Here is a 14,043-nt window from a genome sequence, read left to right as displayed (position 1 = left end):
AGGCCACTTTTTGGCGCGCCTTAGTCAAAGGGCCCCTTAATCACGTTTCCTGCATCTCAATCTGCTTCCACAGCTGGAAGTTCCTTTCCTTCTTTGTCAGGAGTTAAATACAAACAGCCTTTACGGTTTTCTTTTATATATCAAGCGGTCCAGATTTGGAATTCCTTGCTCCTAGAGCTTAAAACTAAGCCATCGTATCTTTCTTTTCAGAAGCACTTGAAAACCTACTTGTTTGCTAAGGCCTACTATTAATTTTTAAATTTAGCTGTAATCCGCTTTGAACCTAGTCATGTTGGCAGTTGGCAGACTATAAATACTGTATCATATCATAAAGCATCACCTGATCTAGGTTTTTGCAGCAGCAAATCCTTTAAATAATGATGACGGTCACATTGTAGACCCATCACGGGCCCAGTCTTTGTTATGCAAATATCTAATATAATAATTCACACCTCCAACGTTCTGAAGCTGACTCTGTGGCATTGTGGCAGTGAAGCCGTGTAGTGTTCATAGGGTTCATAATCGCACTCCCGATCAGTGCCCCGCCCTCGAGGGAACTCTCTATAGTTGCCAGGGAAAGAAATGCGACTTCAGAAGGAGAAGGGACCAACCACAGGCAGTCGCTGTCAGTGCTCCGCTCTCCGAGGGCAGGGAAGGCTGCATGGTAACGCGACATCAGAAGGAGAAGGGGGGCAGACTACTACTACTACTACTTAACATTTCTAGAGCACTACTAGGGTTACGCAGCGCTGTACAATTTAACAAAGAGAGACAGTCCCTGCTCAAAGAGCTTACAATCTAATAGACAAGTGAACGGTCGGTCCGATAGGGGCAGTCAAATTGGGGTAGTCTGGATTCACTGAACGGTAAGGGTTAGGTGCCGAAAAATGTCTCAAGAAAAATGACTCAAGAAAAATGTCAGGAAGTATTTCTTCACAGAGAGAGTGGTGGATGCTTGGAATGCCCTCCCGCGGGAGGTGGTGGAGATGGTAACGGAATTCAAACATGCCTGGGATAAACATAAAGGAATCCTGTTCAGAAGGAATGGATCCTCAGGAGCTTAACCGAGATTGGATAGCAGAGCCGGTAGTGGGAGGCGGGGCTGGAGGTTGGGAGGCGGGGGATAGTGCGGGGCAGACTTATACGGTCTGTGCCAGAGCCAGTGGTGGGAGGCGGGACTGGAGGTTGGGGGCAGGGATAGTGCTGGGCAGACTTATACGGTCTGTGCAGAGCCGGTGGTGGGAGGCGGGTATAGTGCTGGGCAGACTTATACGGTCTGTGCCAGAGCCAGTGGTGGGAGACAGGGATAGTGCTGGGCAGACTTATATGGTCAGTGCCAGAGCCGGTGGTGGGAGGCGGGGATAGTGCTGGGCAGACTTATATGGTCAGTGCCAGAGCTGGTGGTGGGAGGCGGGGATAGTGCTGGGCAGACTTATACGGTCTGTGCCCTGAAGAGCATAGGTACAAATCAAAGTAGGGTATACACAAAAAGTAGCACACATGAGTTGTCTTGTTGGGCAGACTGGATGGACCATGCAGGTCTTTTTCTGCCGTCATCTACTATGTTACTATGACCAACCACAGGCAATCGCACTCGCTCTCAGTGCCCCGCCCTCGGAGGGAAGGGAAGGCTGCATAGTAACGCCGCGAACAGAGGACCAGGGTGGCGGGAAGCACACAAAACTGTCTGACAGGACTCTCAAGAAAGTTGAACTCTGGAAGGGGAGAAAAACGCTCCACGAAAAACACACTGAACTCCAAGGTACAGACATCAAAGGAGGAGGCAAGTGGACAGAACGAAAGAGGAGAATAATGTTTAATCACTCTCTCTCTCTCTCTCTGACAGACACACACACACCCCGCCCCCCCCCCCCCCCCCCCCCATTGGATTTGTCTCTCACTGATACACACTCTACAGACACTGTGTATCTCTGTCTTACACTCTCTGACACACACTCAGTCTGTCAAACACTCTGATTCTCTCTCTCTGTCTCACACATGGTACACCCCCCCCCTCCCCATTGGCATGATAGTACTCATAATACACCAGTGAAAATTATTGATTACCATCAGAGCACATTTCTCCTAACACTTCCCTTAAAAACATGAATGGCAGAAGGTCATTACCTTACTAGTGCCTGTTTCATTTCAATGAGAAACGGGCTTTTTTTTTTTACTAGTATGCTCATAAATAGTGAACGCAAAGCCTCATAAAAAACCTACTAGATGTAAAACGTAGGTATCACCTATGTAATAAATAGTAGCTCTTTCTCCAGCTCATCCTGCAGCACAACTTGCAACTGTAGTGAATTCATATATTTGCAGAACAGAGACTCCTGAGTTTTGTTTTATTTTTGTTACATTTGTACCCTGCGCTTTCCCACTCATGGCAGGCTCAATGCGGCTTACATGGGGCAATGGAGGGTTAAGTGACTTGCCCAGAGTCACAAGGAGCTGCCTGTACCTGAAGTGGGAATTGAACTCAGTTCCCCAGGACCAAAGTCCACCACCCTAACCACTAGGCCACTCCTCCACTGCTGCTACTATTTGAGATTCTACATGGAATGTTGCTATTCCACTAGCAACATTCCATGTAGAAGTTGGCCCTTGCAGATCACCAATGTGGCCGCGCAGGCTTCTACATGGAATGTTGCTAGTGGAATAGCAACATTCCATGTAGAATCTCAAATAGTAGCAACAGAACCTCCAATAGTAACAACATTCCATGTAGAATCTCCAATAGCAGCAACAGAACCTCAAATAGTAGCAACATTCCATGTAGAATCTCCAATAGTAGCAACAGAATCTCAGTAGTAGCAACATTCCATGTAGAATCTCCAATAGTATCTATTTTATTTTTGTTACATTTGTACTCTGCGCTTTCCCACTCATGGCAGGCTCAATGTGGCTTACATGGGGCAATGGAGGGTTAAGTGACTTGCCCAGAGTCACAAGGAGCTGCCTGTGCCTGAAGTGGGAATCAAACTCAGTTCCCCAGGACCAGAGTCCACCACCCTAACCACTAGGCCACTCCTCCACTGTTGCTACTATTTGAGATTCTACATGGAATGTTGCTATTCCACTAGCAACATTCCATGTAGAAGTCGGCCGTTACAGATCACCAATGTGGCCGCGCAGGCTTCTACATGGAATGTTGCTAGTGGAATAGCAACATTCCATGTAGAATCTCAAATAGTAGCAACAGAACCTCCAATAGTAACAACATTCCATGTAGAATCTCCAATAGTAGCAACAGAACCTCAAATAGTAGCAACATTCCATGTAGAATCTCCAATAGTAGCAACATTCCATGTAGAATCTCCAATAGTAGCAACATTCCATGTAGAATGTCCAATAGTATCTATTTATTTTTGTTACATTTGTACTCTGCGCTTTCCCACTCATGGCAGGCTCAATGTGGCTTACATGGGGCAATGGAGGGTTAAGTGACTTGCCCAGAGTCACAAGGAGCTGCCTGTGCCTGAAGTGGGAATCGAACTCAGTTCCTCAGGACCAAAGTCCACCACCCTAACCACTAGGCCACTCCTCCCGTGTTGGGTCTACAGTGTGATGTTTCATCATTTTTTAAATAAAGGACTTGCTGCTGTCATCATGGCCCACTTGGGTGGGGTCATTTCCACCCTTCGTATTTTGCCTGGCTCTGCATGTGGGAGTGATTTGATCCATTGCTTTGGTTTTTTTTTCATCCCTAGATATTTAACATGAGATCTTGCCTATTTAAAACTAAAACTACTTTTCAGAATACCTTCCTCTTCATGGACTAAGTAGATCTTTAATACCTCTGACTTTTCATAGTTCACTTTGAAACCCGACACCACAATATTTTGATTCAGTTCATAGTTAGCCAGGGTGTAGACAGTGTGAACGTGGAGGGGCATTTTCGAACGGGGACGCCCATCTCTAAGGGCGCCCATCTCCGAGGATGGCGCCGCGAAGGGGCGGGGCCAACCGTGTTTTCGAACGAGATGAGCGTCCATCTTTCGTTTCGAGAATACGGTTGGGGGCGCCCAAATCTGAACATTTAGGTCAACATTAGAAGATGGGCGCCATCGGTTTTCAGCCATAATGGAAACCGATGGCGCCCATCTCAAAAACAAACCAAACCAAGGCATTTGGTCGTGGGAGGGGCCAGGATTCGTAGTGCACTGGTCCCCCTCACATGCCAGGGCACCAACCGGGCACCCTAGGGGGCACAACAGTGGACTTCGCAAATTGATCCCAGGTGCATAGCTCCTTTACCTTGGGTGCTGAGCCCCCCCAAAGCCCCCACCAAAACCCCCACCAAAACCCACTCTCCACAACTATACACCACTACCATAGCCCAAAGGGGTGAAGGGGGGCACCTAGATTGTGGGTACAGTGGGTTTCGAGTGGGTTTTGAAGGGCTCCCATTTTCCACCACAAGTGTATCAGGTAGGGGGGGAATGGGCCTGGGTCCGCCTGCCTGAAGTGCACTGCACCCACTAAAACTGTTCCAGGGACCTGTATACTGCTGCGATGGACCTGAGTATGACATTTGAGGCTGGCATAGAGGCTGGCAAAAAAAGTTTTTAATGTGGGTTTTTTGAGGGTGGGAGGGGGTTAGTGACCACTGGGGGAGTCAGGGGAGGTGATCCCCAATTCCCTCCGGTGGTCATCTGGTCAGTTCGGGCACTTTTTTGGGACTTGGACCTGAAAAAAAAGCGGACCATATTCTCACCAGGGACGCCCATTTTTTTCCATTATCGGCCGAGGGCGTCCATCTCTTAACCACATAAGTACATAAGTAATGCCATACTGGGAAAAGACCAAGGGTCCATCGAGCCCAGCATCCTGTCCACGACAGCGGCCAATCCAGGCCAAGGGCACCTGGCAAGCTTCCCAAACGTACAAACATTCTATACAATCAAGCCATTGTGACATCACTAATGAGGTTGGCTCTTATTGGTGGAATGAGCCACTATGACATCACAATAGGTTAAATCACTGCTCTATGTAATAAAAGTGAGCCAAGTAGAGGACATAAGTACATAAGTAATGCCACACTGGGAAAAGACCAAGGGTCCTTCGAGCCCAGCATCCTGTCCACGACAGCGGCCAATCCAGGCCAAGGGCACCTGGCAAGCTTCCCAAACGTACAAACATTCTATACATGTTATTCCTGGAATTGTGGATTTTTCCCAAGTCCATTTAGTAGCGGTTTATAGACTTGTCCTTTAGGAAACCGTCCAACCCCTTTTTAAACTCTGCTAAGCTAACCGCCTTCACCACTTTCTCCGGCAACGAATTCCAGAGTTTAATTAAACGTTGGGTGAAGAAAAATTTTCTCCGATTTGTTTTAAATTTACTACACTGTAGTTTCATCGCATGCCCCCTAGTCCTAGTAGGACTAGGGGGCACGCCCCGACACGCCCCCGGGAACTTCGGCTGTCCCGGCGACGGAAAGCAGTTGGGGACGCCCAAAATCGGCTTTCGATTATGCCGATTCTGGCGCCCCTGAGAGAAGGGCGCCCATCTCCCGATTTGTGTCAAAAGGTGGGCGCCCTTCTCTTTCGAAAATGAGCTGGATAGTATCATTAGCGTATAAAACTATTTTAGATGTTGGAGAACATCCTACTATTCCCCTTATGTCCCCCATTAACTCTTATTCTCTCTGCTGGAGGTTCTAAGGTCAAGGTAAAAAGTAGAGGGTAGAGTGGGCACCCCTGCCGAGTCACTCTACCCAAGAGGAACTCATTGGAGTATCCTCCAGTCACACGAATACAGGCTTTAGCAGATGAATACATGGCCTGAACCCACTTACAAAAATGAGGCCCAATCCCAAATTTCTGCAGAGTAGCAAACAAACTTCCAGTGAACTTGGGCAAAGGCCTTCTCAACATCTACAGTAATCAATCCAGAAGATAGCTGCTGTGCCATGCCCACCAGGTAAGGTTGATTACCATCCGAATGTTGTCTCTGGCATGCCGTTCCTCCATAAAACCTTTCTGATCTTTATGAATCAACTTGGGCAAATAAGCAGTAAGACTGTTAGCTAAAACTGTTCAGAATTCCGCGGCACGTCTTATTTTCCGCCAGAGCCGATATGCTCACATCAGCCCTCTCCTGAAGTCACTTCACTGGCTTCCGATCCGTTACCGCATACAATTCAAGCTTCTCCTACTAACCTACAAATGCTCTCACTCTGCTGCCCCTCCTTACCTGTCCACCCTCATCTCCCCCTACATTCCTACCCGGAACCTCCGCTCACTGGACAAATCCCTCCTTTCTGCTCCCTTCTCCACCTCCGCTAACTCCAGACTCCGCCCTTTCTGCCTCGCTTCACCCTTTGCCTGGAATAGACTTCCTGAACTGATACGTCAGGCTCCATCCCTACCCATCTTCAAATCCTTGCTCAAAGCCCATCTTTTCGACTCTGCTTTTGGCACTTAACCTTGCCATTACTCCTCTGTTCAATACCACTACCAATCTGTCTGTATTATGCATTTGCATACCTTAATTGTCTTTAGATGTTTAGATCTATTAGTCTGTCCCTATGAACTATTGTGTAATCAGATGTACTATGCTGTCCTAATTTGATTGTCTCTGTTGTTATGTCCTTTAGATTGTAAGCTCTTTTGAGCAGGGACTGTGTCTCTCTCTTCATGTTTGACTGTACAACGCTGCGTAAGTCTGGTAGCGCTTTAGAAATGTTGAGTAGTAGTAGTAAAACTCTGGCCAAGATTTTAAGTCCATGTTCAAGAGAGAGATAGGGGCAGTATGACTCACACAGTGTGAGGTCCCAGACAGATTTCGGCAACCCCACAGTCCCTGCCATCTTTATCACCTCTCTGATCTGTTCACCTTTTGGCAAAGCATTAAATAAATTCACCAAATAGGGTTCCAGTACTCCTTGCCTTCTCTGCCTTCAGTTTTTTAATCACTCTATAAACTTCTGCTTCCGTGGTAGCCTCCGTGACATCGTGGAGATCTACGCCTTGTGGATGAGTTATTTATGTGCTATTCCTTAATACTCACATCACTGCAATAAAGCGAGGAGTAGAAATCCTGAAAGCATTTCATAATATTTTCATTTATTTTTAATTTATTAACACTTATGTCCCACATTATCCAAAAAAAACAAAAACATTTTCGGTTCAATGTAGCTTACATTCAATATCATAAATTGAGCCTGCAAAAGGTGGGAAAACGTGGGATACAAATGTAATAAATAATAAAAAAAAAAAAACCAGGAACATTTAACATACAGTTTGGAAATAAGTACATCAAAATCATATTGAGAGTCTAAGAAAAAAAAACAGACCACTGTCATTCCATTAATAAAAATTTCCTAAAAAGAAAATGTCTTTAACAGTTTATGAAAAAGCGTACAATTATTCTGACACGTGGAGGCCTATTTTCAAAGCACTTAGACCTACAAAGTTCCATAGTAACCTATAGAACTTTGTAAGTCTAAGTGCTGTGAAAATTAGGAAGTGAATTCCACCATTTAGTTCCCTGATACACAGATCCTTCAGAAAAAAAACCCTGATTTATAAACTAGTTTCTTAAGTATTATCAATAGAAATCAAACAAAATAAAACATGGAAAAGAAAATAAGATGATACCTTTTTTTATTGGACATAACTTAATACATTTCTTGATTAGCTTTCGAAGGTTGCCCTTCTTCGTCAGATCGGAAATAAGCAAATGTGCTAGCTGACAGTGTATATAAGTGAAAACATTCAAGCATTACTATGACAGTAAAATAGATACCATTGGAGATTCTACATGGAATGTTGCTACTATTGGAGATTCTACATGGAATGTTGCTATTCCACTAGCAACATTCCATGTAGAAGGCTGCGCAGGCTTCTGTTTCTGTGAGTCTGACGTCCTGCGTGCAGGACGTCAGACTCACAGAAGCAGAAGCCTGCGCGGCCACATTGGTGATCTACAAGGGCCGATTTCTACATGGAATGTTGCTAGTGGAATAGCAACATTCCATGTAGAATCTATAGAAATCAAACAAAATAAAACATGGAAAAGAAAATAAGATGATACCTTTTTTTATTGGACATAACTTAATACATTTCTTGATTAGCTTTCGAAGGTTGCCCTTCTTCGTCAGATCGGTCATTTGCCTTTTCATGCGGCTGTAGAGAGGTGTGGTAGCCGTGTTAGTCCACTCTTAAAGGTTATCAATAGAAATCAAACACATTTCTTTAAGTACAAAGAACGGTTTATAGAATAGTGTTTTTTTTCGGCACTCTTAATTTAGCCCATTGTGTCCATTTCTGGGGATCTTACCTCCAAAATGATGTAGTGCAACAAGCGAGTACAGGACTATTACAACTCATTATACGCAGGATGCAAGGAACAAATACTGAAGAAACTTCAAACAGCCCAGAATACAGCAGCCAGACTCATCTTCGGAAAACCAAAATACGAAAGTGCAAAACCCTTACGGGAGAAACTACACTGGCTACCACTCAAGGAACACATCACTTTTAAAGTATGCACCTTAGTCCACAAAATCATTCACGGTGAAGCCCCTGCATACATGTCCGACCTAATTGACCTGCCACCCAGAAACGCTAAAAGATCGTCCCGAACCTTCCTCAATCTCCATTTCCCTAAGTGCAAAGGCATAAAATACAAAGCACTGCACGGATCGACTTTCACATACATGAGCACACAATACTGGAATACGGTACCCCGCAGCCTGAAAATGACCTACGAACTGACCGACTTCCGCAAACTACTAAAGGCTTATCTCTTCGAGAAAATCTACGGCAAGGATCAAAACACATAAAGCCCATACAATCTCATAGACACGCACCAATACACTCTCTGAACCTCTACTCCCGCGCTCTCACCACTCTTAAACCCTACCCACTGATAAAATTGTCAGACCTCCCTGTTCCCTCGACAATGTTTTGCCCCCCTCTCAACTCACCCCTGTTATATTCCACTGTTCTATCCCCTAAGAATATCCTGAATTTACTCTGTCTTATATAATTCTTCACAATGTAACCCATAATTGTACTGCAACCAATTGCACTTCCACCTTTCACAATGTATTGTAAGCCACACTGAGCCCGCAAATAGGTGGGAAAATGTGGGATACAAATGCAAATAAATAAAATAAATCTGTCAAAGAAATCCAGGGAGGTGAGATTTAAAGAGGGCAGTTCTACAACATGTGAATAAATGCTTAGAATACTAGCTTACAAGCACCTGCACGCAATATTCTGTCTACACGCTATTCTAGAAATACACACGGGTATCAGCGCATATTTGCACGAGGTGGAGGATGTATTCAGGGGCAGAGAGACGGCAACTTATGCGCATACCCTCAAATTCTACATATGGCGCCTTAAGTTGTGCACGCTAATTTGGCTGCACAACTTAACTGATTAACAAGCCAGTCAGCGCTGATAATTGGTACTTAACCAATTAGGGGCACTAATTGACTTTAATTAGAGTTTACGCACACAGTTTTCTAGGCGTATTCTATAACGCGGTGCATGTAAATTCTCATGCGCTCAGTTGAAAAGGGGGCGTGGAATGGGAGTGTTGGGGGCGTTTCAAAAAACTATGTGCACTGTTACGGAATACACCCAATGTGCGCCTTATTTAGGCACAGGTATTTAGGCCTGGTTTTACGTGGCCTAAATGGGTGCACATAAATTTTAGTCACGAGAACAGTGGATGCGCATATTCTAACTTTAGGCGTAGTTTATAGAATCAGGCTAATCGTGTGGTTTTTGGCGACAATTTTTAAGGTGCCTTTTATCGAATTTGGTCCCATAATTTATAGACTACGATAAGGTAACCACATACCTCCAACACGTAGGCTACAATCATTTACACCACGATCTGTAGCCTGTTTTACCAGGTGCCCTCATACAGAGCTGTCCTGCACACTTATTCAAGGAAGGGGGGAGGGTTTGGATAGTTTAAAACGTACAAGAAACAAATCGTTTCCAGCGGAAAAGAATGTCTGAGCGAAGAGCTGATAGCATGTTGTCTTATTGAGTCTTGAGAATATCAAGGAAATATTTCTTCACGGGAAGGATTTTTTTGTAAAAATTTGATTTCTTATTTACCTACAAGCTTGAAAGCTATTGAAGTGGTATACATTCAGGTACAGTGGGTATTTTTCTGTCCCTGGAGGGCTTACAGTCAGAGTCTGTACCCGAGGCGATGGAGGGTTACACGACTTGCCTCTGTTCACAAGGTGCTGCAGTGGGATTTGAACTTGGATTCCCTGGTTGTCAGCCTACTGCTCTGATCATTAGGCCTGCTCCTCCGCTCCAGGAATGGTGGATGCACAGAACAGCCTCTAAATGGGAGCAGTGCAGGCCACAGAACTTAGTGAATAATTCAAGCTGTAAGTGATCCCTAGATGTGATGGTAGAACCTGAAATCAGGCAAGCAGATGAAAGGGGTCTCATGCTCCTTATACACTGGAACTCTATGATGCTTTGAAAAGGGCGGTCCTTGGAGAGCCAGATGTGGTTTCTAAGTACCAGGGTTGCATAAGTTGCACTGTTTTGGGGTGTGAACGTGCTTTGCTCTCTCACCCACCCAAGCTTACTCCTCTGTCTTCAGTTACAGAAGTGAAAAGCGGCTCTGTGAAAGTAGAGGCTGACCTGCAGGATGCCGTTCTGGACTGCTCCATCATGGCCACAGCCACCGAAGAGCATCTGTGGGAGCCGCCCCTTTCAACTGGCCTCACAGAGCTCAGCAAAAGGAAACAGGCCCTGCTGGCAGGCGGCGGGGCTGGAAGCGAACAAGGCGCTCTGCCCAGTGTGAAGAAGAGGCGAATCATCCCAGAGGTGAGTTCAGTGATCACCAGTGGCCCATTCCAATTTCCAGATGTGCACAGCCTGACTTACCCAGCTGTGCCAGGCAGACTGCAATTGGCAGAGCCTTAAGTATACAAAGTCTGGTTATTATGCGTTTACGTTTTGGGTGACTAAATGGACTTTTAATAGTATCATTTCATTTAATGTACAATTGCCTCTTATTTTTTTGTTACATTTGTACCCCGCGCTTTCCCACTCATGGCAGGCTCAATGCGGTGGGCAATGGAGGGTTAAGTGACTTGCCCAGAGTCACAAGGAGCTGCCTGTGCCGGGAATTGAACTCAGTTCCTCAGTTCCCCAGGACCAAAGTCCACCACCCTAACCACTAGGCCACTCCCCCACTCCTCCACTTAACTGTGATGTCATGAGTGAGGTCAGACACTGCCACTGTCTAGGTATGATGTCATTGACTGGCAGACTGTTGTCCAGAGTGTGTCGTATAATGGGGGGAGGCTCAGTTTGGTATTAACAGCAAGTGAGAGTTCATCTGCTGTAGCATGGTAGCTGTGATGTCGCTCCCCATAGGCCAGATTGCGTTCGTCGTCTGCCCCCTTCATGTCCAGATACCAGTGCTGTCCACCCCTCTCCACCTCTGCATGCTCGCTCTCTCCTTGTCTTCCCAGGGCCTGAGGTCCTCCATGCTCTTAATTGCTCCCTGTACTCCTTTAACTCCAGTTTCCTCCATACTCTTACTTGCTTTCTAACCTACCCATCTCTTCCATATCCTAATTTCAGCTCTCCTTCCCCCCATCCACTTACCTCCTACTTCCTTCTGACCCCCCCCCCCCCACTCCAATCAGGCCTGACACCACTATTGCAGACTTGCCTCCTTCCAGGGTGTATAGGCAGATCATGATGTGGCCTACCTCGATTTCGGCAGCATCCTGACCATGTGGCCTAGCAACTGCTGCAGGGGTGTAGCCAGACCTCGCGGTGGGGGGCACATTTTGGTCTGCCACCCTGCCACTCCCCACCCACTGCCGCAGCAAATACCTTGGCTGGTGGGGGTCCCCAAGCCCCACCAGGTGAAGCGTTGTCCAGCGCCGGTTTCCTGCGCCACCTCGTTGCCTGCCCTGATCTATCTTCCCCTCACGTCCTGCACGTAAGGGGAAGACAACAGTTTTACTAAAAGGAGCGTGCTGGACGTGAGGGGAAGACAGAGTAGCGCTGGAGACCGGCGCTGGACAACACTTCAGCTGGCGGGGGTTGGGGACCCCGCCAGCAAAACCAGGGGCCCACAGGAAATTTGGTGGGCCCAGGCCCCCGTGGCCCCACGTAGCTACGCCACTGAACTGTTGACTGCTGTATTCAGGCCCTGCAGCTTGGTTCTCCCATTAACTGCTTTCTTTGCCTCCCTGCAGTACAACTGCTACCGTGGAGTGCTTCCTCCGGGGCCAATGCAGAAAGGCTCACGGATGTCTGAGTGCATGGCTTCTGCCACAAGCGCAATGCAGAAAGCTAACTGTATTCATATTTCATACGCAGAAAACTAGCGGTTAACGGGGGTGGGGTTGTGCCAGATGCATACTACACACAAAGGTTTCACTGTCATCACGGCCTCTTTGTGTACATTTCCAAGGGAAAACGGCAGTGGCAGATGGCTCTCTCTATAATATTAGATCTGTGTTATTAGAATGTGTGTTTTTCCTTCTGTAATTGTAGTTCTTTTCCATTCTTTTCCTTTTGTTTTTTTAGATTGTACATTATTGTACTTCATTGGAGCAAATCATCAAAGGAAACCGGATGTAGCCACGTTTCAGCAAACTGTCTGCATTAGGGGATAAATCCTGCAAATATATATGTAGAGAGAGATGAACAATGTACATAAACATGAATTATCCTTACATAAAATAACTTCAGTACCAAAGTGTTAATAAAATATGTTTAAAAGAACATAAACATTAGATGATAACTAATGCGTTACCACAGTTTACAGCAAATTAAACACAGTGAGTGAGATGGACAACCAAGGATCTCAGAAAGAATATTAATAATAATAATGAAAGTAAAATAAATCATAAAAACTGGTTCTCTCCAACACACTTAAAAAAAATCTTCAACTTTTTATAATAAATTAATTACCAAAAATGAAAAGACTAAAAAACAGAATTGCAAAACTTAGTCTCGAACTAGGGACCTTGTGGTTACAAGGCAAACTCCTTACAAGGTAAGCTGTTCTCAGTGGCGTCTCTAGACGGAAGTATCTGGGGTGGCCACAGGAGGTTGGCAGACCAAAATGACATTTCTGCACATCAAAGCTAGTGGTGGTGGTTGGGGGGATGGTATTGAAGCTGAGGGAGGGGAAGAGAAGAAACTGTTGGGCCAGAGTGGGTCCTGTGCCCAGTGTTAGGTACTGGTACTCATACAGGGCCAACCTTAGGTGACCGTCCATGGTTCCACCCCACAGTAGCCACATATCCCTGTTACCAGCAGCAGACGATATAAAAGATCTAAAATTCTTGCAATGAAATTATGTGGCCTGTAAATAGTGACCCCTGACCCTGGACCATCAAGGTATTAAGATTAAACATAATCTGCATTCACAGAAACCTTACTGATACAACAGTGGGTACAAAAGCAGAACCAGGACATTTCCACATACAACTTACCATACAAAATAAGTGTCTGGTTATGGTGTCATCTCAATAACAGCAACATAAACCCTCTCCAGCACCAGGGATCTTGTAATAATAATTGTTTTATACCCTAGAAAAGCCACTCAGGACTTACAGAACAAATCTACCATTTCATAACAGCATCAACTTCCAAAGCTAACACAAGAATATACCTAGGAAAACATAGCAAAGTAAATATTGCAGTGAGCCCTAGAACATACACCAACTGGGAAACCTAACAAGTTGTGAATTGCTACAGATCTCTACTCAGACACTTGGCCTTGCGGTCACACGTGCAGAGCAGAGATAACCCCTCTTCAAATACAGGCAAAAATTAACCAAGCATCCAGATTCTGCATGCTGGCACAGTACCATTATTTTTCTAACTTTGTTGTCTAGTAATTTTGTTTTTCTGATCATGCATGCCCCAATCTCTGGTTCTGCTTCTCTCTCTGCTCTTAAATAAGTTTCCAGGGCCTTCTGTCTATTTGCTGTTTTTTTTCTCTCCTTCTTTCTACTACTACTACTACTACTATTTAGCATTTCTATAGCGCTACAAGGCATACGCAGCGCTG

At 45.5% G+C, this 14,043-nt stretch overlaps 1 protein-coding gene across 3 annotated transcripts in view; it reads left to right on the top strand.

The window, feature by feature from the left end:
* The window catches only part of BEND3 (BEN domain containing 3), a 57,475-nt gene that overhangs the window by 24,757 nt on the left and 18,675 nt on the right, over window positions 1–14,043 (top strand). For 2 of the 3 annotated variants that reach the window (XM_030199179.1, XM_030199178.1), the window contains one exon: window positions 10,597–10,823. In XM_030199179.1, the coding sequence (XP_030055039.1) occupies window positions 10,597–10,823 (227 nt within the window). Of the gene's footprint in view, window positions 1–10,596; window positions 10,824–14,043 lie in introns of those variants that run through there. The other variant, XM_030199180.1, reaches the window with a different exon arrangement.

The sequence above is a fragment of the Microcaecilia unicolor genome, chromosome 3, assembly GCF_901765095.1.
Source record: "Microcaecilia unicolor chromosome 3, aMicUni1.1, whole genome shotgun sequence".
NCBI lineage: Eukaryota > Metazoa > Chordata > Amphibia > Gymnophiona > Siphonopidae > Microcaecilia > Microcaecilia unicolor.
This window is presented reverse-complemented; position numbering and strand designations above follow the sequence as displayed.